General features: G+C 52.3%; 1 protein-coding gene across 2 annotated transcripts in view; it reads right to left on the bottom strand.

Annotated features, from left to right (window-relative positions):
• SIK3 (SIK family kinase 3) overlaps positions 1-25,416 on the bottom strand; it is a 58,552-nt gene that overhangs the window by 8,064 nt on the left and 25,072 nt on the right. Inside the window, exons 3-20 of one of the 2 annotated variants that reach the window (XM_069876595.1) lie at positions 24,595-24,658; positions 20,188-20,349; positions 16,385-16,509; positions 15,814-15,937; positions 14,752-14,870; positions 14,313-14,423; positions 14,009-14,152; positions 13,013-13,093; positions 12,792-12,901; positions 12,072-12,225; positions 11,468-11,623; positions 10,816-10,886; positions 7,132-7,275; positions 3,448-3,598; positions 2,578-2,703; positions 2,203-2,288; positions 1,136-1,245; positions 274-622 (exon numbers count right to left, since the gene is read on the bottom strand). In XM_069876595.1, the coding sequence (XP_069732696.1) occupies positions 274-622; positions 1,136-1,245; positions 2,203-2,288; positions 2,578-2,703; positions 3,448-3,598; positions 7,132-7,275; positions 10,816-10,886; positions 11,468-11,623; positions 12,072-12,225; positions 12,792-12,901; positions 13,013-13,093; positions 14,009-14,152; positions 14,313-14,423; positions 14,752-14,870; positions 15,814-15,937; positions 16,385-16,509; positions 20,188-20,349; positions 24,595-24,658 (2,387 nt within the window). The remainder of the gene's footprint in view (positions 1-273; positions 623-1,135; positions 1,246-2,202; positions 2,289-2,577; positions 2,704-3,447; positions 3,599-7,131; positions 7,276-10,815; positions 10,887-11,467; positions 11,624-12,071; positions 12,226-12,791; positions 12,902-13,012; positions 13,094-14,008; positions 14,153-14,312; positions 14,424-14,751; positions 14,871-15,813; positions 15,938-16,384; positions 16,510-20,187; positions 20,350-24,594; positions 24,659-25,416) is intronic. The other variant, XM_069876596.1, reaches the window with a different exon arrangement.

Below are 25,416 nucleotides of genomic sequence, written 5' to 3'. Positions count from 1 at the left end.
CTGCAACAACTCCAGCTCAGCGTGCCAGGCTGCCTTCTCCAGTCAGGAGGCAGACAGAGCTGCTCCTGGGCAGAAGGTGCTCCCTGTGGCACGCGATACAGCAGCTTCTCAGAGTCTCAGGAACCAACACTCAGAGACAAGGAGACAGCTCACTCCCCAAAACAAGGGCAGCACGGCAAGGAAACCATGCGTCACCCTGAGATATGGCCCCCCCAGCTCTTTCTCCCTGCTCCTGGCTCAGGGAAGCAGTGTGGAGACAACCAGCGGCCTTACCTGTGCGACTCGGCACTGTCGGCACTGAGCTGCTTGGACAGCTGCCGGTGGCCGTAGGTGAGGGAGGCCATCAGGTTCGCACGGTGCTGCATCTGGATCTGGTTGGCGCTGGGGCTGATGGGCATTCCCCGCGCGTGGGAGGACATTCCCTGCCCGGAACCTTGCAGGAGGTTGTTGCTGACCATATCGCTGGGCTCCTGCACTTGAATAGTGACCTGCTGAGGCTGCGACTGCTGCTGCAGGCCCAGGCACGTCAGCCCCATGGTGGGGGGCGGGGAACAGTTACCAGACTGCGGGAAGATTGTGTTGTGGGATGGCATCCCTTGGAACTGGGACTGGGAAGCAGCACCTACAAGGAACAAAGACCCTCAGTAGCCGTGCTGGCCTGTAGCAAGGCTTGGAAGCGCCATCTGCCCCGCGAGATAGCGGGCCATACTGGGAGCACCAGTAAGCAAGAGAAGCGCCGCTCCCAACCGCTCCATCACACTGCGCCCAGCGTGCAAAGGTCGCAGCTCGAGCCCCATGCACAGAAAGAGAAACAAAGCGGAGTTGACAGTGATTTGCATAAACCCAAGAACATCAGCCCTTCCTCCCCACCCCCGGGAGCGATAAGTAAGGATCTCATGACAAGAAACCCGACAGCACATTCCAGCTGGCAGCTCCTCGCACGCTCTCGGTAACACCAGCTCTTGCTGCCAGATGGAGAATCTTTTGCACCATCAGCAAACCACGCAAGGACGAGGCCACGGGGGGGGAACCGCAGGTCCCACCATCCCCACGTGCTGTTTTCCCAGAGGTTGGTGGGATCGTACAGTTGTGCCAAGTGGTCCCAGCCCAGTGGAACAGAAGGTTCATCGCTTACCGTGGGTCTGGAGCACGCTGCTGCTCACGGGGGGCGGGCTGCTGTTCGGCTGCCTGAAGAGGTGGTTGTTAGGGTGGTTTGGGGGTGGGCTGGACGGCTGGATCCGTAACCTGCGCAGCGAAACAAGCACCTTGTCACCATGCCTGCTCCTCACTAAGACACCTTTTCAACTGATGCCACATGCTGCGTTTCTCTTGTTTTAAATAAACAGCACAAAGCCCTTCACAGAATCACAGAGTGGTTTTGGTTGGAAAAGACCTTTTAAGATCATCGAGTCCATCCTTCTTTCAGGTAGTTGTAGAGAGGGATGAAGTCTCCCCTCCCTTGTTTGGGATCCCAAGCTCTTTACAGCTTGGCCTTTCTTTGGAGCCACATAACTTGCCAGAGTGAACATAGCCCAGAGGCTACAACGTAAACCCAGGGACAAGGACACCGCAGTTGCCTCCTGACTCACTGTGGACTGTAAGAAACCTTCTGATCTCCTTTGCCACAGTTCAGCCCTGTCTACAACTCATAGAATCGTGGAGTCATTTAGGTCAGAAGGGACCTCAAAGCCCATCCAGTTCCACCCCTGCCATGGGCAGGGACACCTCCCACTGGATCAGGGGCTCCAAGCCCCATCCAACCTGGCCTTGAACATCTCCAGGGATGGGGCAGCCACCACTGCTCTGGGCAACCTGGGCCAGGGCCTCACCCAAGTCAGGAGGCTGAAGGCAGAGACGGTTCCCTAAGCAGAAGCCTGGAAAGGTGTGAGATGTCCAGCAGCAGCTTTGAGTGAAAAACGTGAAAGAAACTGGCAACAGAAGGTAATATGCGCTCAGACCAGTTATGAGGCAGAACCATCACTCGTCTGTCCAAAGTGGGTTTGTGCCTTTGAATCACGTTTCTCTGCTTCTGAAAGTCCTTCAGACAGAATCCAGCCAACAGGACCAGGCACATTCACCTGGGAACTGGCTCTGCCGCTCTAACTTTACACACTTCCAAGGGGGCCCTGGATTGTCCTCATCACTGGGCTTGAGCGAGAGTAAAACCCATTCCCCAAAGCGTTACTAAAGCCATTTCTTTACCTCTGAAGCTGGTGAGTGAGCAGAGCTGGCTGGTTTTCACATGGAGCCTGCAAGGGTGGAGAAGGCTGGGGCGGACGGATGCAGTCCTGAACCAGGCACCAGAAAACAAGAAGGGTTTGCAATCAATAGTTAATAATAACTAGCAAATTTAGCAATGTTGATGGGTGAAGCAGGACACGTCCAGATTCTGCAGCTCTGGCTTTCACAGCAGCTGTGCAAACATCACTACTCGATTCCTTCAGGCTGGCTTCTCATTCCAGCAAGCTGAGCAATCCGCCCTCCCCGGTCCCCCCAGGACCCGCTCAGCAGTTGTATCCGCAGCAATGCAGGAAAACACAGCTGAGCCTTCAGGAGGTCTGGCTCGGGCCCCAGTACCTGGATCTGCTGATGAAGAATCTGGTGGTGCTGCTCCTGCTGGTACAACATGTGCTGCTGCTGCGTCTTCTCCAGCGTCCGCTCGTCCATATGCCCACCATACATCTTCTGCAGCTGTTCACACTCCTGTAACAAAGCCAGCACACCCTCTAAGTGACCTGTTTGTGCAACCCATACTGTGCAAAAAAGCACTCTCTGAAGCCCACCAGACTGAAAAAGCGAGTAAAGAAAGCCTAACCCATTTAATTTGACAACTAGCTCAAGCCTTAGACAACGGAAAAGGAATGGATGCATGCAACACCACGGTGGCACCATCGCGTTCCCTTAAAAACACAAGCACAAAGCTCTAGGGACGGTAACTTCAAGGGGAAAAGAGCATCTCGTGTTTCAACCATGTTGCAAGGTAAAAGTCTTGTCCTGGGCCCAGATCTGACCCAAGCCATGCGCCGGCTGCGTACGGAATAGCCCACAGTGCACTCCAGCCTCCGCCGGTAGGAACTGCCTGCCCTCTTCCCAGCACAAACTGGAACAGCCCCAGAACTTTGCTGCCACAGATGTGGGAGAGCAGCAGCTCCAGAAGCACTGGATTAGAGCCACAAGGGCAGGCAGAACAGCCCACGTGTGGGCTCGGAATGGGGTTTGCTCTCCGGATAAAGTGAGGGGAAGCCCCCAAGGCTCCCAGCCCGCAGGTGAGCAGCACATTTGGAGGGCACTCAGCAGACACAGAGGGGACCAGCTCCTTGGAGAAGGCACTGCACGTCCTCAGCCATTAGCAGTAAGATTTCACCTTTCACTTCAGGAAGGAGAAAGGCTAAGAGAGTAGAAAGCCCTCATGGAGGCTCTTTTGAGACCCCCACCCCCCTCCGTTACCTGCTGAAGCTGTTTGATGCTGCTGTTATTGCCCATCTTCTCCAGGTGGGCTTTGAAAGCCTGGATGCTGGCAGCACCGTCAGAGAAGCGCCGAACCGGGGAGAAGCGTTCGGTGGGGAGGTGCAGAGTATTGGAGTCCTTGTAAATAGAACTGAACACAGAGGGAAGCGGGTTAACGATGCCAGTGAGAAACGAAGCTCTGGTGCAGAGATATTTCATTTACATCAGCCACATCAAGTCCTACCTGCCCGCTCACCCAGAATAATTCATGGTTTAGAGCAAGAAACAAGGTGCTACAGTCTCTGTGAAAAGGACACGGGATGAGCTGGCACCCTCAGTGCCTGGGCAGATCAATGTGCTTTAAGGATGGAGACGACTCAGCCACAAACCAGACCCCAGAGGGACAGTGACTCATTGTCCATCTGTACAAATTCATATGTTTTGCAGATTGAAAAGGTGAACAGAAACCATTCAGCAGTTTAAAAATTTAAATTCACCTCTTCAATGGCCACTTCCCGAGCCTTCCAGCTCCCCAGGGCCCCTGGCTACATCTGATTCCTGCGGAAAACAGGAGGGGCACACGGAGAATGGAGCCTGGCGTGTGGTGCAGCCTCGGAGAAAGGGGCTGGCATGGTGCTTGGGGATGCACTGAGTTAAAAACAGAGAGCAGGGACCTCTGCACAGCAGGGAAATCTTTCTAACACACTAACCATGCTGTCTGTGCACATCTAGAGTCTCCCAGTTGCCTGGACACTTGGCACTAGGCCATCAGGACAGGTATGCTTGCAAAACAGACACAGCCAGTATCGAGGCAGCTGTGCCCAAGGCACTCTCCTTTCACAAGGCTGCTTCTCCACCATCAGAGGGAGCCAGATTTTTTTCCTAGAGCTGTTTTCTCGCAAAGTTGGGGCTCCCCATTATCAAAGCCAAGCACTGAGCCCCTGCCCTGCCATTCTGTGCAACCTGGATTATGGCTAACAAACATATCTGTGCACACACGTGTCAAATTGTGCCTTACACAAATCGAATCGGGTTTATCTGCCTGCCCAAATGGTTTCTGTGTAAATACGATCTATAAAACCCAGTGCAGGCTTCTTTGTCTGTCAGTAGGTCACGGAGACCCAGTCTTTACAGACCCTCTGCCATCCTGGCACTCCACCCAGCAGGATCCCACCACGGGGCCACTCGGAACAGGGCTCCACCGAAGCCTCTTCCAAGAAGTAAGCTATTTCTCCTGGGGAGACTCCTCCTTATCAGGAGGTGACTGATGCTGGACCATCTCCAGCACACCGGGTTCAGCTCCTGGCACCTGCCTTGCTATAGCCGGAGGTACTGCAGTTCCTATGGATTACACACGGCTTTCTTCCAAGGACAAAGCCCTGCCCCTGCCTTTTGATGCCATCCCTTCCATTACTCTGATCCTTTTGATCTCCTGTTGTATTGATGGAAAACAGAATCACAGAATCAGAGAGTTGTTTGGGTTGGAAATGACCTCTAAGATTATCAAGCACCACCACAAGCTTTACAGTGCCAACTCCACCACTAAACCATGTCTCTAACCCATTCAGCCATAGCAGAACAACTGCAGTGCCCTGTACCATTGCTGTATTTTCTGCTGTACTTTCTGTACCATTCTGCTTTCAGATATCAAGTGATCATGACCAAAACTCAGCGCTAAATAAGAAGAGAAACAGAGCTGGGGAAGGGTCTGGAGCCCAGGGATTCTGGGATCAGCTGAGGGTCCTGGGGCTGTTCAGCCTGGAGAAGGCTGAGGGGAGACCTCATTGCTCTCTGCAGCTCATCTGAAAGGAGGTTGTGGTGAGGTGGGTGCTGGGCTCTTCTCCCAAATGACGAGCAACAGGCTGAGAGGAGATGGCCTCACATTGTGCCAGGGGGGGTTCAGAGTGGATATTAGGAACAGTTTCTTTAACAAAAGAGTGATGAAGCCCTGGCTGAGGCTGCCCAGGGCAGTGGTGGAGCCTTCACCCCTGGAGGGGCTCAAAAATCATGTGGCTGTGGCACCTGGGGACACAGTTGAGCAGACACGGTGGGGTTGGGCTGACAGTTGGACTGGATGAGTTTCGCCTTTTCGAACCTTAACAATTCCATGATTCTATGATTCTTAAGATGGCTTAAAATACAATACGTGCTAAAATAAAACCCAGCTGCCATTCAATAACTGATATCTGTTCACATGATAACACAAGACTGCTAACGGTTTCTGTCCCGTTTTGTCTTGGACGCAACTCAGGACAACCTGTTTAGGCCACGGCCAGGTAAACTTTCTGTGATTCTGCAGGTGAAACACGAGGCAGGCTCACAGCGTGTTACGACATTGAGGGTGGAATGAGCAGATACCACCCTGTTCATGATGCAAGAAAACAGCTCAGGACTCGGGAGCCAAGAGGCAGCGGTGACACCAGCGTATTTACAGGGTAAGTGTGTTTTAACAGCCTTATAAAGAATCAATTCCTGCTGTGTTTGAGTGACCCAGCTTACCTGTACGGTTTGAAGCAATCCTTAAAGCAGGACACAGCACATTCTGGGTGTTTTGCAAGCTGCACTTCTCATCCTATCAAGCTTTCCTGTGACCCTAGAAATCTTTCCCCTCCTGCTCCTCCCACCCCCCGAGTGTCTCCAAAGGAGTAACTCCAGGGTACAGAGGTGCTTATCTCGGCTTTCCGGAGTTCCAGCGTGGCACTAGCGCTGTCTCGGTCTGCTCAGAGTTCACCTGTCCCTGCTGATTACATCAGTGCTCAGCTCAGCAGGGATCTGGCTGCGATAAAAAGCACTTTGTCAAGCTTCCCAGTGTGAGCTGGCTTGAAAGACCGAACACAAGCACCAGCCTAGCCTGGTCGACGACTGTTTTCCACGCAGTCGAGACCAACAGGCAGCAAACTGCAGATTGCAGCTGGTTTGCAGTCTCAGAGCGCTGGTTTTTAAGCTTCCTCTGTGGCATTAGCGTCTCCGGTTTGCTGCTGTGCCAAGGACTCCATGTCACATCAACACCTCTCTCCACCAGGAGTGACCCCCATTTTGAGTGTGTTTCGACCCAATCTGCAGAGGTCCCCTCTTTCCCAGACACTGCGATTTTTCCCTTTACAGTCCAGCTTCCTTTCCCCACGTCACTCCCATCAGGGGTTCGGATCAGAAATGAAATGACTCTTGAGGAGCTTTGCAAAGAGACTTTGCAGTCAAAACACACAACTCTGGTGCAGAACAGGGAGGGTTTTCAGCCTGGCACAGATGACTCGGTGCAGTCTTGCTGGCATCTGCCTCAAAAGCGTTCTGTGGAAAGCCTGCTATCTGTTCCTAGCTGGACACCTACTGTTACCACAGAGGAAATCTTCCTCTAGGATGTACAGCTTATCCCCAGCCCTTCAGTGAGAGCAGCCACACTGGCAGATCCCCTCCAGCCACACAAACAGGGCTGCAGGGGAAGAGCCTGTTGATTCCTGCCCCCTGGTGCTGCTTCCATCCGCAGGCACAGAGCCCGTGCCGGCACACAACTCCAGGTTTCCCAGCGTGGCTGGACACCCTCTGCTCTGCAGACCAGCTCTTTGTCCCTGTTCCTCCTTCTCACCCCTCCCTGCCAAGCAGGATGTCCTCAGCGCTCCATTCCAGACGACGTGGGAGCAGGATTCCTGGCGCAAAGCTGCCCGAAGGGCCGGTGCCGTTACTCACCGGTGCTGATCGGGTACCAGGTGTGGAGCCCAAGCCCGGGGTCGGAAGGACTGCTGTCCTAGCTGCCTCTGCAAGTCTGGAGGGATTTCAGCTGTAGGGTTGGTCATTGCCAGAGTGTGCCTTTTTGACCTATTTGCCAAGTATCTGCAACAAGCAGGAGCACATTTTATAAGAGACTGATGGGATTACTCCAAAACCAGGGAGCGTTAGATAACCCAGAGTAAATAGGGAGGAAGAAGGCCTGCTGCAGTGCTCAGACCTGATGGGGGAGAAGCAAACCATGGACACGTCGCCCATGACACTCACATCACTGGCTCTTCAGTGCTTAGGGGACAAGTGTGGGTTCAGCTGCCTGTGCGCTGCCGCCAGCCTCAGCAGGAGAGAGCAGCCGTGTGCTCGTCCCAGCAGAAAAGGCACGTTTCGCCTTGAGGGGAACGCTGGTATATCCCTTTGGGAATACCCAGGGGAATGCCTGCCCTCCACGTGGATTCACCTCGCTACAGCAGCTCTGGCTCCCTCTCCTCGGGCTGAGCCACGGGGAACTCCACTGCCTGCACGGAGCCAAGAGACGAGGCACGGATAATCTGAGCAAGAGCTGGCCGCAGCCCGGGCGTGGAGCAGAGCTGCCACTCGGCTGCACCCTTGCGGGGCGGCCTTTGCACTTCAGACCTCCCCTGGCCAGGCCGCCAGCAGCGGCCGGCTCGAAGCAGCAAGGGCAGGGTGCACAGAGCCTACAGCTGCTGCCGAGCGTGGGGAAGGGCGTTGGGCTGAGGAAGGGCTGCTGGCCAGCCGGTCTGAGTGCGCCATCTAGTCCCTGCTCCGCTCTCTGGGAAGAGGGAAATAGATCTGCAGGGAAAATCCTGCACGGGAAAGCAAGCAGGGTCCCCTCCTCTGGGCACAGAGCCACCAGCACCAAGGCTGGGCTGCCACTAACTGCAGAGCCTGGGGCAGCAGCTTCAATTAAAGCCCCTCTGCGTTGGAATTAAGAGACCTCAGCTCTTTTCCAAACCGTCTAAGATGAGGGGAGAGCGCGGGCCTGGCAGGGATGTGCCGAAGGGCCGTGTGGATCTGGCAGCTGCTGCCCCGAACACTGCAGCGATGCTCAGAGCAGCCGGGGCACGGGGCCAGAAGAGAGAGCAAACGGGGCGCCTACCCAGGACACCCGGGCTTGTGGCAAGCAGGGGAGGCAGCACATTGCCCACTGAAGGCCAGGCAGGATGAACGCCTCCTCATGAACTCAACTCTCGTGAACCAGCAGCAAGGGAGCAGCTGTGGTAACGGTGACAAAGATCACTTGGCCAGAGATGCTGGGGATACTAACAGGGATTTCTCACCCTCGCTCTGTTCCCTGCTAAGGCTCCCTGCGACTGCAGCTGGGGAAGCAGAGAAGAGCAGCAAGCAATAAAGTCGTCGCCTTCTCCAAGCCCAGTCTCTCCTTGCCAGCTCCCGAAGCCACTTAAGCAGAAGACAGCAAGTTAACAGAATGGAGAGTGCTTAGCGTAGTGGTAACTTGCCAAAGGCTGTGCCATTAGCTGTTTAAGAATCGTTTGATGCAGGCAGGGAAAGTTTCCCAAAGAGCTTTACAGCTGTGGTTTGCTAAGATCGTTTTATTTCAGACCTCCAGGGAACAATCTGATCCCGAGCTGTAACAGCACTTCGGGTGGAAGAAAGTTTCCCAAAGCTCAGCGATGTGACCGTTCCCTGGAGCAAAGAAAAGACTCTGCTCTCGTTTCAAGGTCAGATTAAGGAGGGCAAAAATTGCTCCCTGGTGGCCGCATACAGGGTGTCCAGAGTGGTGTCCTGAGAAGCTAAATATTTGCATCTGTCCCTGATGTTAACGCTATTTACCCTTCTCTGATGGCTGCTGGCATGTTGCGACATAAGGGGGTGGAGAGTGAGTTAACTCACAGCCTGGCCGGGGCTTTTTCTGGGCCACCTGGTGGAAGAAGAACATCAGGTACGAGAGGACCAAGGGCAGCGCCGTACAGAGCCGCAAAGCAACTTACGGGTCCAAGGAGATTTGCCTTTCAGTGGGATCTGAACATTCTGGTGGCTTGCAACCTACAGAATACTGCATGGGGATTCAGAAGGCTTCTAGATGAGCGAATGTTTTAACTTCGACTCAACTGAAAGCTTAGAGTTTTGAATAGGAGAGGTGCAAATCCGCCCAGGTAAGACATCCAGGCCAGGAATCGGATTTATCCAGTTTGCACAGCCAGACTCTCTACCCTACCACGTGAGGTGCCATCAGAGGACATCACGGGCCTTACATTACAATTCCAATAGCTCTCTAGGCAGCTCATCTGCGTAGGGAGTCAGTTCCTGAGCCCTGCTCAGGTAGGGCACAGCAGCTTAAGAGGGGCCAAACAGCCCCCAGAGCCTGCAGGTGCAGGTGCTTTGTCTGCTCAGTTCTGCAACTCAACCTCATTTCTCTCATGGCACTGCCTTGCAGCTGAGGCAGGTCACGAGCAGGTACCATCCCCATACTGTGGCTCAGTGGATGAACAGCAGCTCGGGAAGCTGGGAAATACTGGGCGAAAGAGCACAAAGACAAGGGTGGTGAAGAACTGGAGAGTAAGGCTGCGCAGAAAACATGAGGCGTGCTCTGCTGAAGGGCTATGTGGACAATAAGGCAGAGCTGGAAGCGAGTTTTCAAGTGTACCAGCTTTGCCTTTCTTCTAAGCTCAGGAAGGCAAAAGGGGTCTCAGCGCACACTCTGCACAATCTGTCACCCACCGGTCAAATCCCCCCTCCGCTCTGGAGCACTGACAGGAGAGGAGCAGGCAAAGCTCTGCAGTGCCACCTCCACCCACCCCAGGGTTTCTCTGCCTGCATCCAACCCCCAGCTGGAATCTTTCTCCTGAGCACAGCCCCTGCGGAATCACTACCTGGCTCGAGGCGGTGGCCTGTACAGGCTGGGGGGAGTCCGGAAAGCTTTCCAAGTTGGAGGTAGGAAGGAGGAGCAACTCCATAACTGCACCCACCACACGGAGAGCACCAGCTGGTTAGCAGAGCAGAAACTACGCAAAAGCTACTAAGAAGATGTTAGCAAGGACTTGGTTAGTGTGTCCACGGACTGAGGAAGTAAAAGCATATTCTACCCGCTTCCCAGTATGTGTGGAGCAGACAAAGGGAACAGAGGCTTCCAGCCCGACAGCTAATGATTCCCCTTATTGGAGCAGAATCTTTTCAGCCTACTGCTAGAGTACATTAGAAGCTAGAGGTACCCGGATTTCTAGCAAGCTCACTTTGTTTAAGGCATCAGAGTTGGATGTTTACTGCACGTCTTGATACAAAAGCTGCGTCGACACCCAAGGCCACAGATGAGATCCTCCTGTCTCCACGACCCAGCAGGGAGGGGAGGATCCCTCAGCGCTCATTTGGCAGGTTAGTGTGGATCGCATGCTGGTGCACACTAAGCAAAGGAATTTAGCGGTCTCAGAGTTTCTGGAGAACCTACTGCTCAAAGAGTGAACCACTGCAGGGGAAACTGAGCTCTGCAAGCACCCAGCAGTGTCAGAGGAGCCATTGCCAATGGTAATCAACACTCACAAAAACAAAGGAAGTGTTGAGCCTTTGCTGTACCCAACACTGCTACCTGTGACGAGGTTGCCCGTGTTTTAATTCAGCTGCAGAACACTCTTACAGGGTGATAAGGGCAAACGTTAACAGACTAGGGGTTACCTCTGCACAGCTTCCTGGTCTGGTTCTCCATCGGAGCTCTCCTCATCCACAGGGGTGACGGCAGGGACAGCCTGTGGAGAGGAGAGAAGCCATAAGTTCCCGAAGGCAGCAAGCACAGCCCCATCCGCACAACGGACACCTGACCTTCCCAAACCGGCTTCCACGAGGACATTTGCCAGCTCCTCTGCAGCACCAAGGGCGCCTTCCAACATTCCTTCCCCAAATACAGCTGCACAAGGCTGCTGCTTCTTTTGGTGCTGCCAAAACTCACTGACATGGGTGCATCAAGGAGGAAAGAACACGACCAATACCCAAGATGGACAGTTTAGTTTTCTCTGTTTGATCAGCAAAGGAGAAAAGCGACCCTTAAAACCAGTTCCTAAACACTTTGCTAATCCAGAGAGAAAAAGCCATCTCTGCTGCTGGCTACAGGAGAACACAGCTGCTCTCCCACATGGGACCAAAGCACCTCGCCACTCCAGAGCAAGGAACCTTTAGAAGCAAGCAGGCAACAATCCCCACAGTGCTTCCAGAGCGCCACAGACTGAGCCTCTAGCCCCATCTTCTACGACCTGGAGGCAGCCCCCTCTGCCTGCAGGAGAAGATATTTATAACCACGCCACCAATTCCCTTCTTCCCTTCAGCCACTTACTGGCGTCATAGTGACGAGCGGAGACGGGCCCCGCGGACGTTTCAGCAGCTGCTGCGCGTGAAGCTGGATGTTGGCTCCGCCGTCGGAAGCTCTGCGCCCCAGAGGGCCCATGCCGTTCAGGAGCTGCAGGGTGGGCGGCTGCAGCAGGGACTGCTCCTGGGAAGCACAGACAGCGCCGTTATCAACCCCACGCCAGATCCTTCCGGCACCTGAGCTCCCCAGTCACAAACCCAGAAGATGTGGCTTCTGGGCTTAGGAGAGATGAAGGAATATCACTGACATCTCTGAGCTGAAGCGGGGCAGAGAGAGGCAGCATCAGGGGAAAAGAAGCATTTAACATCCCTCTTCCCTGCATTCAGCAGGCTGCAATTGTCAGCTCCAAAGCCAGGCAGCACAGTCCTGCTTCTCCCCAGCCCAGGAATTCATTTCAAATTGCAGTATTCTGTCATTATTCAGCTTTTAAAGTAACCAACTAGAATCATACCTAAAGAGGGTAAACCTTGAAGCTTATAGATTGGAAAACAGAGAGCAAACATGACACAAACGCCCCCCTGCACACCGGTGGGGCACAGACCGCGGCAGGGAGCGCTGTGTCGCTCAGTACCTTGTACTCCAGCTGCCCCGTGGGCTGCAGGTTCTGCCGAGGCAGCACATTCTGCATGAAGTTCACATTCGGGGTCACCTGCAGGAACGGAGCCTGAGGAGTGACACGGGGGAAACCAGGCAGGAGCTTCTGCAGATCATCCATGACTTCCGTGCTGCGCAATCACATTTAGAGAGAGGTGAGTTAGCAGTGATGCAAAGAGAACCGCGCACTGGCCCAGCTTCCCTTTCAGCTCTGGAAAATGGTCACAGGCACTGCGTGGTTTTCCTTTGTCCTTTTTCCCCCCTCCACGCTGAGATTTGCCCAATTTCACTCTTTGCATTGACCTAAATTGCCTGTACCACAAAGAACTTGAGGTGGGACATAGCAGTGGTGCTGCTCAGGTGAGAATTGGCTTGTGCACCAGTTAACACCAGTATAGCTAACAGAGACCTTATACAGGAGAAGGAAAGAATCCCATCCTCAGCTGAAATATTAACCAGTTTGTGCAACGGGACCAGGACGTTTAAAAGAATGGAGATGCTCTGAATGTCTTTCTTTGTCTGGGAAAATCAAGTTCACAAAAATAACTCCAGGCCACTCAGAGCAGGAGCAGGAAAACAAATCTACGCGGGACATGGATAAACCTGTGACATCTCAGAAGAGCCAAACTCGTGTGGTGCTAGGAGTGAATCTGCAATTCCTTAAACCCTCCCTCAGGGAGTTAAGTCCAACACTAACCGTGGGTCAGCCACTCCAACTGTATGCCTTCGCATCGAAAGGTAACGGACCAGAGCTTCAGGTGATGGCTCTTCCCCTTCATCACTGTCCAAGTTCATTGTTCCATCAGTCTGGGTAGAAAAAAAAAACATCGGAGAAGTTGAAATACAATGCAAGGATCAAAATGCTTCACTGCAGGCCCAGGTAAAGAACTCGCAGGGTCATCAAGTGGAGTACGTTACCTCAACGATTTGGTTTTCAGGGTTGATAAGCTGGACTTGCGGCACGTTGATGCTCATGGTATTGCCCGTCTGTTCTGTCGGCTGAGCAGAGAGAATGAGATTGGAAGTCATGAAGCTGTAGCATCTCTTACAACCCCTTTACAAACAGTGCTGGACTAGCACCAGCACACAGATCTAACCACCTGGGAAGAGGGAGGCTACCCAGAAAACAGCAGACCTGTTTATTCTTTATTCCCTAGAGGCTGCCTCATTCGCCTCCTTGCTCCTGCTAAAGCAGGGTCAGCATCTCTTGTGCTTCCTTTACAACCTGGCATCTCTTAAAGCAAATATTAATTTCTTGTATAGCAGCACAAGGTGAGAAAGAAGTATCACAGAGCAGTCCTGGTCTGCAGACTCCAACTTACATTGCCTCCTCCCCTGTCACTAAGCAAACACAAAACTTGGCTCAAAGGGCATTAGCTAAACCCTCGGCCAGTGAAGAAACTGTTTCTAACCTTGGGATTGTGGCATCCTAAATCATAGACTCATGGAATGGTTAGGGCTGGAAGGGACCTCAAAACCCATCCAGTTCCACTCCTGCCATGGGCAGGGACACCTCCCACTGGATCAGGGGCTCCAAGCCCCATCCAACCTGGCCTTGGACACTTCTAGGGATGGAGCAGCCACCACTGCTCTGGCCAGCCTGGGCCAAGGTCTCCCCACACTCACAATAAAACATTTCTTCCTAAGACCTCACCTCAATCTCCCTTCTTTCAGCTTCAAACTGTTCCCTCTCATCCTACCCCTGCCCTCCCTGATCCAGAGCCCCTCCCCAGCTTTCCTGGAGCCCCTTTCAGTACTGAAAGGCTGCTCTAAGGTCTCCCCACAGCCTTCTCTTCTCAGATGAGGGATGTTTTGATGCTTCTGCCAGGATAAAGACACCCACAAGCAAATTTAGCAAGTGCAGGGCTAGCTGCCCTTCCAGGGCTGGAAGAACACTGTGCGAGCAGGACCTACCTGGATGTTGGCCGAGGTGGGGAAGGTCATGGTGCGTGGTATACTTGGAGACGATGCGATACGCAGATTCTTGTGTCTCTTCAGGCGGTCGCAGAGCAGGCTGTAGATTGCACTGTAGTGATCGTAAGCATCGGCTCTTAGCGACTGAAAGAGGAAAAGGGAAGCGGTCAGTTGTTTTGGTCAAGCAGTAACTCTCCATGCTGTACTGAGGCTGCTCAACCTCCAGAGGTGATGGGCAACAAACACAGCCATTTGTTCTTCTGTGGGAACGGGCGGAACACAACTGGGAGCTGCATGGTCTTACCTGGATCGTGCGCTCCTTGTCCAGGCCCATGTCCGCCATCGCCAGCAGCACGTCCTCGTTCAGCGGCTCCATCTGCCTTTCTGTCTTCAGGTGCTGGCACTCTGCTATCAGCTGGGGGGGCAGAGACAGACTTCAGGGCAGGCGTTCCCCACCAAAGCACCAGGCGCAGGCTGCAAGCTCTGAATGCTGATGGCACACAGTTCAAAGTGTGGTGCCTTAGGACTCTCAGCGCCAAGGGGAAGGATATGCAGGTGAGGGGTGACCAGAAAGCAAGCCCAGGAGACACAGAAAGCAGAAAGGCTGCTCGCCAGCACTCAGAATGAGAGTTCTCAAACAGCCAAAATGAACACGGCAGCTGAAACAAACACTACAGAAGTACAGAGACTGTTTGCAGCCCAGCAGAGCCCCACTCGCACACCAGCTTGCTCCTGCCTCTCACCCTGTCGAACTCGGCGTCTGCCTCCCCGAGCTTCATCCACTTGTGCTTGCAGATCTGCTCCATGGAGAGCCGCTTGCTGGGGTCCAGGACCAGCATGTGGCGGATCAGGTGTTCACATTCTGAAAGGGAAGAGAGGGGGCTGGGTATTACATCAGGAGGGACACAGCTTCTGCTGGAGGCAGCCTCACATCACAAGGGCAAAAGCCGTCATCGTGTCCCTCCCTGCCTTGCCAGCTCTGGCTCAGGACACAACCAGCTTCTGGAGGTTGAAGGGAAAAGCATCACATTCATCAAAGTGGACATTCTCCACTCAGCAATAATTCACTGTGAGTGACTCCTCCATCGTATTACGTGTGCGCTGTAACCACGGGGGACTGATGAGGCTTTCCTTCCTGTGTAGTGGGATCCACACTTGCTTTAAAAACAACACGCATTGTAATAAGTGTTTTCTGTAGGAAGAGAACCTCTTCCCTGAATAAGGTGCCAAGCAAGGATGCTTTCAGCCAAGAAACTCCATAAAACCATGCAAAATGATTCCTTAATCTGAGAGCAGGCAAGCAAGACACAGAACTCATTCTTGAGCAAAGCTGAGTTGATCAGAGATTTTAATCCCACTTTTCAGATAGAATATTCATAACAGAAGCATTTCTGCAGACACTGGACACAGACGTTCACCTCTGATGGGCTGTGGCTGGACATTCCTGTGCTGTAATGCTGTGAAGGGCTTCTTGTCTAGAACAGGTACAGCAGAAGCCTGTGTGTTTCTAAATCACTGTTCCATTTTTAGCTTCTGGATTTCCTAACATTTAAGAGTAAATATTTGCTAACATTTTCCTATAGTTTGCGTAGTTCTATGCATGAAAGCTGAGGGTTTAAATACAAGTATGTTGGCTTCTAAATCTTAGATTCAGAGCTCATTTTAGCTTCATGTTACAAACCACCGTGCAGCGGATGAGCTTGCCAGCATACCGCTTCCCTGGCATCAAAATCAACTGGAATGCTATAATTTCAGTGCTCTGAAGGACCTGTGCACAGAGATGTTGCAGCACATGCACCTCTTACCTGTGGACATGAAGAACGGAATGCGGAATTTGCCGCTGAGCACCCTGGCCCGCAGGTTCTGCAGCGTGCTCCCGTCGAAGGGCAGGGCGCCGCAGACCAGCACGTACAGCACCACGCCGAGGCTCTGCGTCCCCAACAGCAGCCGGGAAAGCAGCGGGAGAGGAGAGACCAGAAGGCCGCGGTTAATCGCAGTAAATGTTGGATACATAGAATAAAATAATCATCATAGAATCATGGAATGGGCTGGAAGGGACCTCAAAGCCCACCCAGTTCCACCCACTGCCCTAGGCAGGGACACCACCCACTGGACCAGGGGACTCAAAGCCCCATCCATCCTGTCCTTGAACACCTCCAGGGATGCAATGGAATGAATTGTATTTTGGGGAACTAATTACAACGGCACCATGCTTCTAGTGAAGGAAATGTGCGACAGAGCAGCCAGAATAAAACTGTATCAGTATTTTTTTGACAAATATGTTTTGCTGTATCACGTACTGAGCATCCGGGAGGCAAAGCCCAACAAACAGAGCAAAAATGAGATGAAAGTAAGAGAAAGGAGTACATTGCATACCCAGATGTCAACCTTTGGCCCATCATACTCTTTTCCTTCAAAGAGCTCTGGAGCAGCATAGGGAGGGCTCCCACACCAGGTTTTAAGCAGCTGCCCAGGCGTGAAGATGTTACTGAACCCAAAATCTGAAAGAACAAAGAGAACTGGTTAGAGGAACACGAACCGCTCCAATAGTCCTGAACACATGGTGATTCCCCTCTCCTTTTTCCAAGGAACTCAGCAGACCTCACACAGCATAGCCGGCGCACCCCTGGGCACTCAGCTCCAGGAGGACACAGCCAGACTTTTCTTCTTCCCACTCCAGGGACCAAACCCTCAGTGTGGGCATGGTTTACACTCGTGAGGAACACCGAGCACTGCATGTTCCTGTGGAAATAGCTTGAGTACAGACAGTGCTGCTCGTATCCAGCCCCAAACCAGGGCACAGGGACAGAGGATGAACTTTAAAGCGTCACAGGATCAAAACATGGCAGTCAAACACCCGCTGGGTTGTTACTGTTGGAAATGAAGTCATCTGAATTTCCAAAACACAGGAGCAGTCGGCCTTCAGAGGATGATTCCAGGGAAACAGTACCCAGCTGCACAGTTGTCTCTGCCGCCTCTGCCAGCTTTGGAGCTGTTCTGGCTCCCATTTAGAGCAGAATGTGGAACAAGTGCTTAAGTTACGGCTACCAGAGCATGCGATACAAACTACAGCACTGAACGCCTTTCCATCTCCTAACAACAAAGCGTTTGTAGTCAAATTTAGATGTAAACGCACTCTGACTGTGCAAGAACGTGCTGTAATTTTGGTACTTCATGTATTTTGGGCAAATTGCTCTGGTTTGGTTCCTTTTACTTATCCTTGTACGTACTTGAGTGGGCTTTGCAGCGCTTTGGTTACCAAACATATTTTCCAAGCGGTGGCTCTCTCCCTGCACAGGACAGAGGAAGGAGCTGTTCCCTGCGCTGCCGCTCTGACCCACAAACCGCATCACGCCGATCAGAGCGAGCAGCAGTGGATCCTGCAGCCAGGACAGAGCCACCTCGTGCCAGCTGGTGGCCGTCACCAAACAGACACACCACAGCTGCTTCCCACAACCTTCTCTGCTTCCCAGAGGAGTTGCTGGCGACTGGCTTGCTTTGAAACTCTGCCCCTCTCTCACATCGGGGTGGGATTCACCCATGAGTTTGCAGCTTCTCTTGATGGTGCAGTGGGCAGTGTGCATAGCTCTGTGGAGTCTCCTCTTGGAGAAATGGGTGAGGAGGGCAGAGATGCTGTGAGCACGTCGGTGTTCAGCTAGCAGGTCCTGGAGCTCCTGCAGTCACCCCATGGGCTGTCCTGGATTTCAGGATGAAAAGCTTCTCCTCATGGAGAGCTGCTGCTCTACCATGCACTTGCCAGGTGAGTCACACTGCTCATCTCGGAGCTGGGGCCAGGTGGCTCTGTCTCAAAGGGTGGGAACGGCTTCTAGAACCCACCTGTGTGGCACGGACGGCGGTCATGAGGACTATCCACGCTGCTGCTTGGCATAAAAAACATGACCAGATGTTCCAGACAACCCCCTAGGTGTTCAGCTGATGGAAGACACATCTTAAACACATGATTATAAAGGTTTGAGACGGACTCTGCTAACGGGTTCAGCAGCAAAGCTTCTGCTGACCCTGTGCATCGCTGCAGTATTTGTTCTGGGAGTGAAAGAGATCAGCTGCTATCGCTGCTTCTTTCTCTTGAAACAATGGAAGAATCAGTGTCAAGCTGTGATTGATGAGCTATAGGGACGAAACACTTGGAAAATCCTATACGAGAAATCAGCTTTTCCAGGCAGCTTCTCAAATCACTGCTCCACCTTCCTGCCAAGCCAAACACCACCCCCAGGGTGGGAACCATCTCCTGAGCCGTTCTGGGAGCCGAGCTCTGGAAGGAAAAGAGTTTCCAGCTCCCTGAGATAAAAATTCCATGATTTTCAGACATCCATAGAGCTTGTCAGCACGCTCGCTGCTGTAGGAAACCCAGCTTCATTCCAGTTCCTACCTGGCTGAGTTTCAAAGTGGCTCGATCTTTCTTTTTATTTGCCAAGCACCCCCATACACACAAACAGGTCGGATTTCACCCCACAAACACAAGGTGGCCTCAAATCATCATCCTGCACAAAGCAAATACTAGAGAGTGCTGCTTGCAAGGACCTCTGGCCAGCCACTCCAGTAGCAGCTCCACTTGTAATTCCATGGTGACGCCTCTCCTGCTCAGCACCTGCTCCCAGCGCAGCGAGAGCAGGTCAGCACACTTCTGCCTCGGAGGACGTGGTTCATCCCATTGAGCACCCAGAGAAGTTTCAGGTTTGTTCCTTTCTACTCACAGAACCACGGAATGGGGTGCATTGGAAGGGACCACAAAACCCATCCAGTTCCACCCCCTGGCATGGGATCAGGTTGCTCCAAGCCCTATCCAACCTGGCCTTGAACCCCTCCAGGGATGGGGCAGCCACCCCTGCTCTGGGCAGCCTGGGCCAGGGCCTCCCCACCCTCACAGCAAAACATTTCTTCTAAGATCTCATCTCAACCTCCCCTCTTCCATCTTAAAACTGTTACCCTCATCCTATCCCCGCACTCACTGATCAAGAGCCCCCTCCTCAGCTTTCCTGGAGCCCTTTCCTATATTCTTTCCCCATTCCATCCTCACAAAGTGAGGATGAGAGACGCCCTAGCATTTACTCACCATTTTACCCCAAATCAAATGTTAAGCTCTGATCTGACACCTGTGGATGGCCTTTAAGAGAACAGTAACAGGACCAGACTGTTCCCACTCTCCAAGATGCCACCAAGCTGGAAGAGCATCCCCAACTCCCAGCATTAAAACTGCTCCCAGACTGAGAACTTTTGTAGCCTTAAGCACTTTTCTCTTTAAATCAAGTCTCAAACCCTTGTGAAAGCCGACAAGCTCTCCAGGGAAGTCGATTAAGAGCAGGGGCAAAGTGCTTTCCAGAAATGCTCTGCTATACATAAGAATTAAACGTTAAGGATGAGCTCTTCCAATTCCAAAGCCCATGAAATGAGATGACCAGGGCAGCGTTAAATCCTCTTGTTCCAATCGCTTGCTACATAATCCCACAAAGCTAAATAAAGTCAAGTCTATAGTCAGTACATGGGAGTGCTCCACAGCCAGGGCGCAATCCTGTGTGCGAGAGGATCACAGACACGCCGGGCTCTGTTAGGTCAGGCCAGGAACTGCCTGGGGTGCAAGCTTGGAAGGGCAGTTATTCACAAAAATACCCGCTGCCCAGCAAAGCACTGGAACGGACTCCAAGGACCTTTAATTCAGTAACTTCAGCTGCTCTCCTTGCAGGGAATAAAATATCCAGAGCAGACAGTGCAGGGAAACGATTCCAAGTGCTGCTTCCCCTTTGCTGCTCTGCCATAAACGTCTTCAGCCTCGTTTTTCCACTCTCTCACCCAGCCTGACCTGCTTCGGAGAAGTCCTCAACCAGCAGCGGGACTCAAAACAAGGTCAGTTTTTCATACCAGCCTGGCCCATCACCCAATGCATCGGAACGCTGTGGTATCTCGATCCGCATATCGGCCTGTGGAGCCAAACCTGCTCTTTTTTAATTCTCCTTTTATTACGTGCTACTCGAAGGGAGATATAAATCTCCCAGCTACAACCTGGCAGTTCCAGCTCTGGGCAGCGGGCCACACAGAAATCCGAAGCTTCCTTTAGCTGCACTGCGCTTCCTTCGTTCTGAATACCTGGAAGCAGCCAATGCCTACATTTATGAACTCCTGAGCGCAGCTGCCTTCCTCCCACGCCGCTGCCCCAAGCTCACCTGCTATTTTGATGTTGAGGTTGGCATCTAGAAGGAGGTTTTCTGCCTTCAGATCTCTGTGGACGATATTCCGACAGTGACAGAAGTTGACGGCAGCCACTATTTGCTTGAATTTTCTCCGGGCTTCCTTCTCCGCCATGCGGCCGTGGGCCACCAAGTGATCTGTGAAGGATGAAGAGAAGGACAAAGTGGTTACAGCGTGAGCTGGACAGAGGATTCTCACACACTCGCAGAGGATGGAGATGGAGCACAGGATATTTTCCAGGGTCCAGCACCGGACAGGATCACTGCTGAAGGTACTCAGAAAGAGACACTGGCACTGCTACCTCACCAGAGCTGCTCCGAGAGGAAGGCTCTAAACACAACCAACGCTCCTTGATTTAGAGGATGCTGATGGGGACAGCAGGAAAATCAGAACTGGTTTGTGAAAAGCATAAAGGTTTTAAATCTTTTTCTACGTCAAAACAGAAATAAAACACTTTCAACCTTCTCCTTCAGTCCAACACCTTGCATCCCAGCACCTGACCAGCAAGGGGCAGGTTTGTGGCCACACATCATCCTCCTTCCCTCTGGTTTTCCACGGGAAACCTGTCTGTGCTCTGACAAGCCGCACCAAAGAGAACGCACCAAAACGGTGCAGTCCTGGCTAGAGACAGGCAGCTCCTCACCACCAGCGTTCCAGCAAAATCCCTGCCAGCTGCAGGAAGCACTGACCACTACCTACACCCCTCTCCCAAGAGCGAGCCACTCGTGAGCGGATGGGAGTGACACTCCGCCACGCTCCGCAGCACCGGCCAGCTCTGCTCCAGGAGGCTCAGCAGCTCCAACCCATGCTCTCCTCGCCTTGCTGGACACGGGGTGCTCTGCAAGGCTCGGCCAGGCTGCGAGCCAGCCCCAAGCACACAAGTTCCCCCTGGAAATTCCGCAACTCCATATGAAAGCACGGCTTCAGGAATGGTTTTACTTCTGCAACGCAACAGAAGGGTCACCACACACCCTTCAATGCACAACCAGGGGCTCCTGATGCTCAGAACAGGTCCCTGCGTCCCCGTTATGGGTCTGGGGCAAACACACACAACATTCACCAATGTGTTTCATGATAAAAACAGAGCCAACCTCTCCTGTGGAAACCTGAGTGCTCTGGAAGGTTGTTGGAAATCCATCCTCTCACTCAAAGGTACCAGCAAGGCTTCCCCCAGAAGCCATAACCACACACACGAACAGGAAAAGTCCCTCTGAGAGATCCCAAAGGCAGGCGGGCAGCGGCATCCCAGCATAAATCCACCCACTTAAAACCTGGAAGCACCAGGCCTAGGGCAGCCACTCCTTGGGGATGGACAGGCCAGAGCCGGGCAGTAGGAATGGCAGGGAAAGGAGGAGAAGCAGCACCCCCCAGCCTGTGAGGCACCAGCAACAAAACCCTGCCAGGAGAAGTATATATTTAAAGCCAGGCCGAAGCGGTTCATCCCACTCCCTACACTCCATAAAACCCCAGGGCTCGGCAGAGATACCTGGTGTTGGAAATAATCAGAATAAATCACTTCTGAAGGGTTCTCACCAGGTGGTTTGTGTTTTTCCCATTCGCTCATTAATTAAAATACCTGTGACATAATTGACTAGTAGTAAATACTAATTACCGAGATCCATCAAAGCAGTTCTGCTGGCTCCCGACTGTGCAGACACCGGCTTCTCGATGGTCGACCACTTGCGCTGGCCAAGAGCGAGGTTGTTTTCTACAGACCTTGTCAGTTAGGTTTTATTCATCGGATACACCAACTCCAGGAGCAACCTGAACCAGGGCTGGGGAAGGAAATCCAGGGGAAGGACACCTCCAACTGGATCAGGGGCTCCAAACCCCATCCAACATGGACCTAAACATCTCCAGGGATGCAGCAGCCACCACTGCTCAGGGCAACCTGGGGCCAGGTGGGGACCTCACAGTGTTGGAACTGGATGGACTTTGAGGTCCCTTACAGCCCAAACCATTCTAGGATGCTATGATGTTTGGAAGTGTTTCTATTAAAGAGTCTCCTGCAGGCAAGAAACCAAACCCAGCTGCTGCAGCAGGGTGTCTCTACCAGGCCCTTCCACGTCTATCTGTATCCAAACCGGGTTCCCCTGTCCCCCTGCAGTGACATGTCCTGTTGGGTCCCACACACTTCACTGTCCTGCCAGATGCCCGCTCGTGCAGGAAGCTCCGCTGCCCCATCCTGCTCAGGCTGGAAAAATATCTCTGTAGATTAGGCGTGAAATTCCACTTTTCCTAGAGAACTGGGAGTGGAGGCTGGTCCCCGCACGTAGATGCAGCGCTCAGAGACCGCTGACATTTCTGCACAAGCTCCAGAGGAAGGGCAGGAACAATGAAGCTACAGAATACTTCGCATACCACCGAGGGCAACTGTGCGCCAAAATTAACCATTGCGAGTTTCATCTGCACAGACCGATCCCGCGACAGAGGTTACAGCGCTGACCCAAACGCCCAGCTGGGAGCCAGCACGCTGGGCCCGATCGCACCGAGCCCACGAGCACAGACTCGCTGTGCACATGTCAGAGCTTAAGAGGTGCACGATGCTGGCCTTCCAGAGAGGGAGGAACCCATGATTTCAATTCCCAGTCCTTAAAAACATCAGTCCCTGTTCTCCGTACGCACACAAAGCACCTGATGCTGCTCTCTGTGTTAACACAGTAAATTCCTGCATCAAAGAGAAAGTATTGGCTGGTCGAGACAGGGCTGATGCACAAGATCACACTTGTCACCTCTGCTTTTAAGCTGGTTTCTGTCCAGAAAACAAATGCTGCTTAAATGTCCCATCTCCGTCCGAAGGACTAACTCAGATTTCCAGCACAGTCATAGAATCACGGAATGGTTTGAGTCAGAAGGGACCTCAAAGCCCAGCCAGTTCCATCTCCCTATGAAGGAACACTTCCCACTCGATTCAATTGCTCCAAGCCCCATCCAGCCTGGCCTTGAACCCCTCCAGGGATGGGGCAGCCACCCCTGCTCTGGGCAACCTGGGCCAGGGCTGCCCCACCCTCACAGCAAAACATTTCTTTCTAAGATCTCATCTCAATCTCCCCTCTTTCAGTTTCAAACCATTCCTCTCATCCTACTCCTGCACTCCCTGATGAAGAGCCCCTCCCCAGCTTCCCTGGAGCCCCTTTAAGTGACTGTGTGATCTCAAAGACAGCCTGACCTTCCAGAGCCTGGTACCGTGTCGCTCAGCACATGCCTCCAGCTCAGGACAAGCGGCAGGGTACGGGGAGATGGGGCAGAGTTAGTAACTGCATTAACCAGATGACGATTTTGTTACTTCTGAGAATGTTTGTTAACAAACCAAGCACCCGTGTTCTTGTCCGTGAGGGCTGCGGATCATTTACGGTATTCATGGTAAGCAGCTGAAATCAAAACAGACTTTTAGACTGTTTGACCTCAAAAACAGGACACTGGAGGGACCTGGAACAAAGAGCACCCTGTGTTTAAGGCGAGACATTCATTTGTTCGTAACGTCAAACCAGTGACCCAACCACAGGCAAAAGACGTACAGGGACAGAAATAACAATTTACATTTTGCTGCCGAAGCCCACAGCAAAGCGAGGCTCCTACCCGGTCTGGGTGAACTATCTGTTTCCAGTAAGAGCTGAATCAAGGACACTTAGGGTACAGCTTGGAGCTCCCAGCTATTTACTGCAAATTCAGATAATCCCACTGGGATGGCCCGCTCAGTGCTAACCCAGAGGAACCTGCAGAGCTCGGACGAAGCGACCAGAAAGGCAAGTGTCCAGCCCTTATCAACTGGCTTGAACCACAGCCGTACAGAGAAACTCACATTCTTTCAGCTAAAAACTCTATCCTGTATCACTGCCTATGGAACAGTTACAGTTTAAGCTTTTGAAAGTCTTTGTAAAGCATCAAAGGAAACTTGCTGGATGCAGCAGGAGTTCACTGAACACCAAGGATCCCCCAGTGCCCAGGAACAGGCGCTGTGACAGCTATTCCTGCAGGAAATCCCCACAACACTCCTGTGGAAGGGCTGGGCACTGGACACCCTCTTGGAAGGCTGCTGACGAACACCAACACTTCCACTACAGTTGATTGATGGAAAGGCAATGTACCCAGCACCACTTCAAAATCCAACTAGATGAGTCTTCCCAACCTCTTTAAACCCAAAGGCAGCACAAAAGAGCACCAGCACCACCTGCCAATGGAACCCAAAGAAGACGCGGAGGTTATGGGAATCATTTTTCCACCAGGATGGGGTCCTTTATTTCTTTACCCCTCTTGTCAATGGAAAGCTCTCTGGCTGAAGGGCACCTCTCAGTGAAACTGGAGCGGGTAGCAGCTATTTTCAGTTTATTGGCACTGCCCAAGTGCATTATCTGATTAAAGAATGCAAGAACTGTACTTACCAAATATTTCCCCTCCACTGGCATACTCTGTCACCAGATAAATCATCCTCTCCGTCTCCATAACCTGGGCACAAGGACAGAGAAGGGACAGATAAGGAGGCTGCTGGGTGTGAAAAGAAATGCAGCTCACTGAAGTTTTATTCCTTCTCCAACACCCGGAACTGCTTTTATCATCCTCAAGGGGATTCTGATTCCAGACCAAATCTCTGACTATTATCATTATAGGCCATTTTCTCCTTTTTCACTTACACCTTTTAAGCTTTATAAGCTCAGGGAAAACAGGATTTTTAAGCTTGGATTCCTGATGAAAAGCTGTGAAAGGCTCTGAATTCCCAACACCAGGCCTTAGTAGTTTTTATCTAAAAATAAATGCCACTGAAAGTACCCAGATGAAACACGCTCCACAGTTGGTTCTCTTTTCTCACCCTAGCAAAGCCGAGCTACAAGTGTCACCTCCTCAGCATCACAACAAAAGCTTTAGATAGAATAAAACAGGTTGTAGAAACAGGTTTTTGGCTCAAAAATAAAGTATAAGGAGTCAGCCTGTAAAGAAGCATTCCCTGAGAACTTTAAGAACACCACAGTTCTGCAGTGCCTGCTTACGCATCTCAGCCTTGGCTAAATATTAACCTCTGCCACTTCTGCTCAGGTTTAACTCCTTGGAATCCAAACAATTGCTTCTAGTTGTCAGGGACGGGGAGAAGCAGGCTGGGATGAATGGACAGGGGCTGGTTTTAGGGAAAAGCAGCTTCTATGGAGTGTCTACTGCTGGTATTGATCTAGGAAAGCACGGAACAGACCAGCAAGTCCTTAGGGCCATAG

This window comes from Phaenicophaeus curvirostris, chromosome 25, assembly GCF_032191515.1.
Source record: "Phaenicophaeus curvirostris isolate KB17595 chromosome 25, BPBGC_Pcur_1.0, whole genome shotgun sequence".
Lineage (NCBI taxonomy): Eukaryota > Metazoa > Chordata > Aves > Cuculiformes > Cuculidae > Phaenicophaeus > Phaenicophaeus curvirostris.
This window is presented reverse-complemented; position numbering and strand designations above follow the sequence as displayed.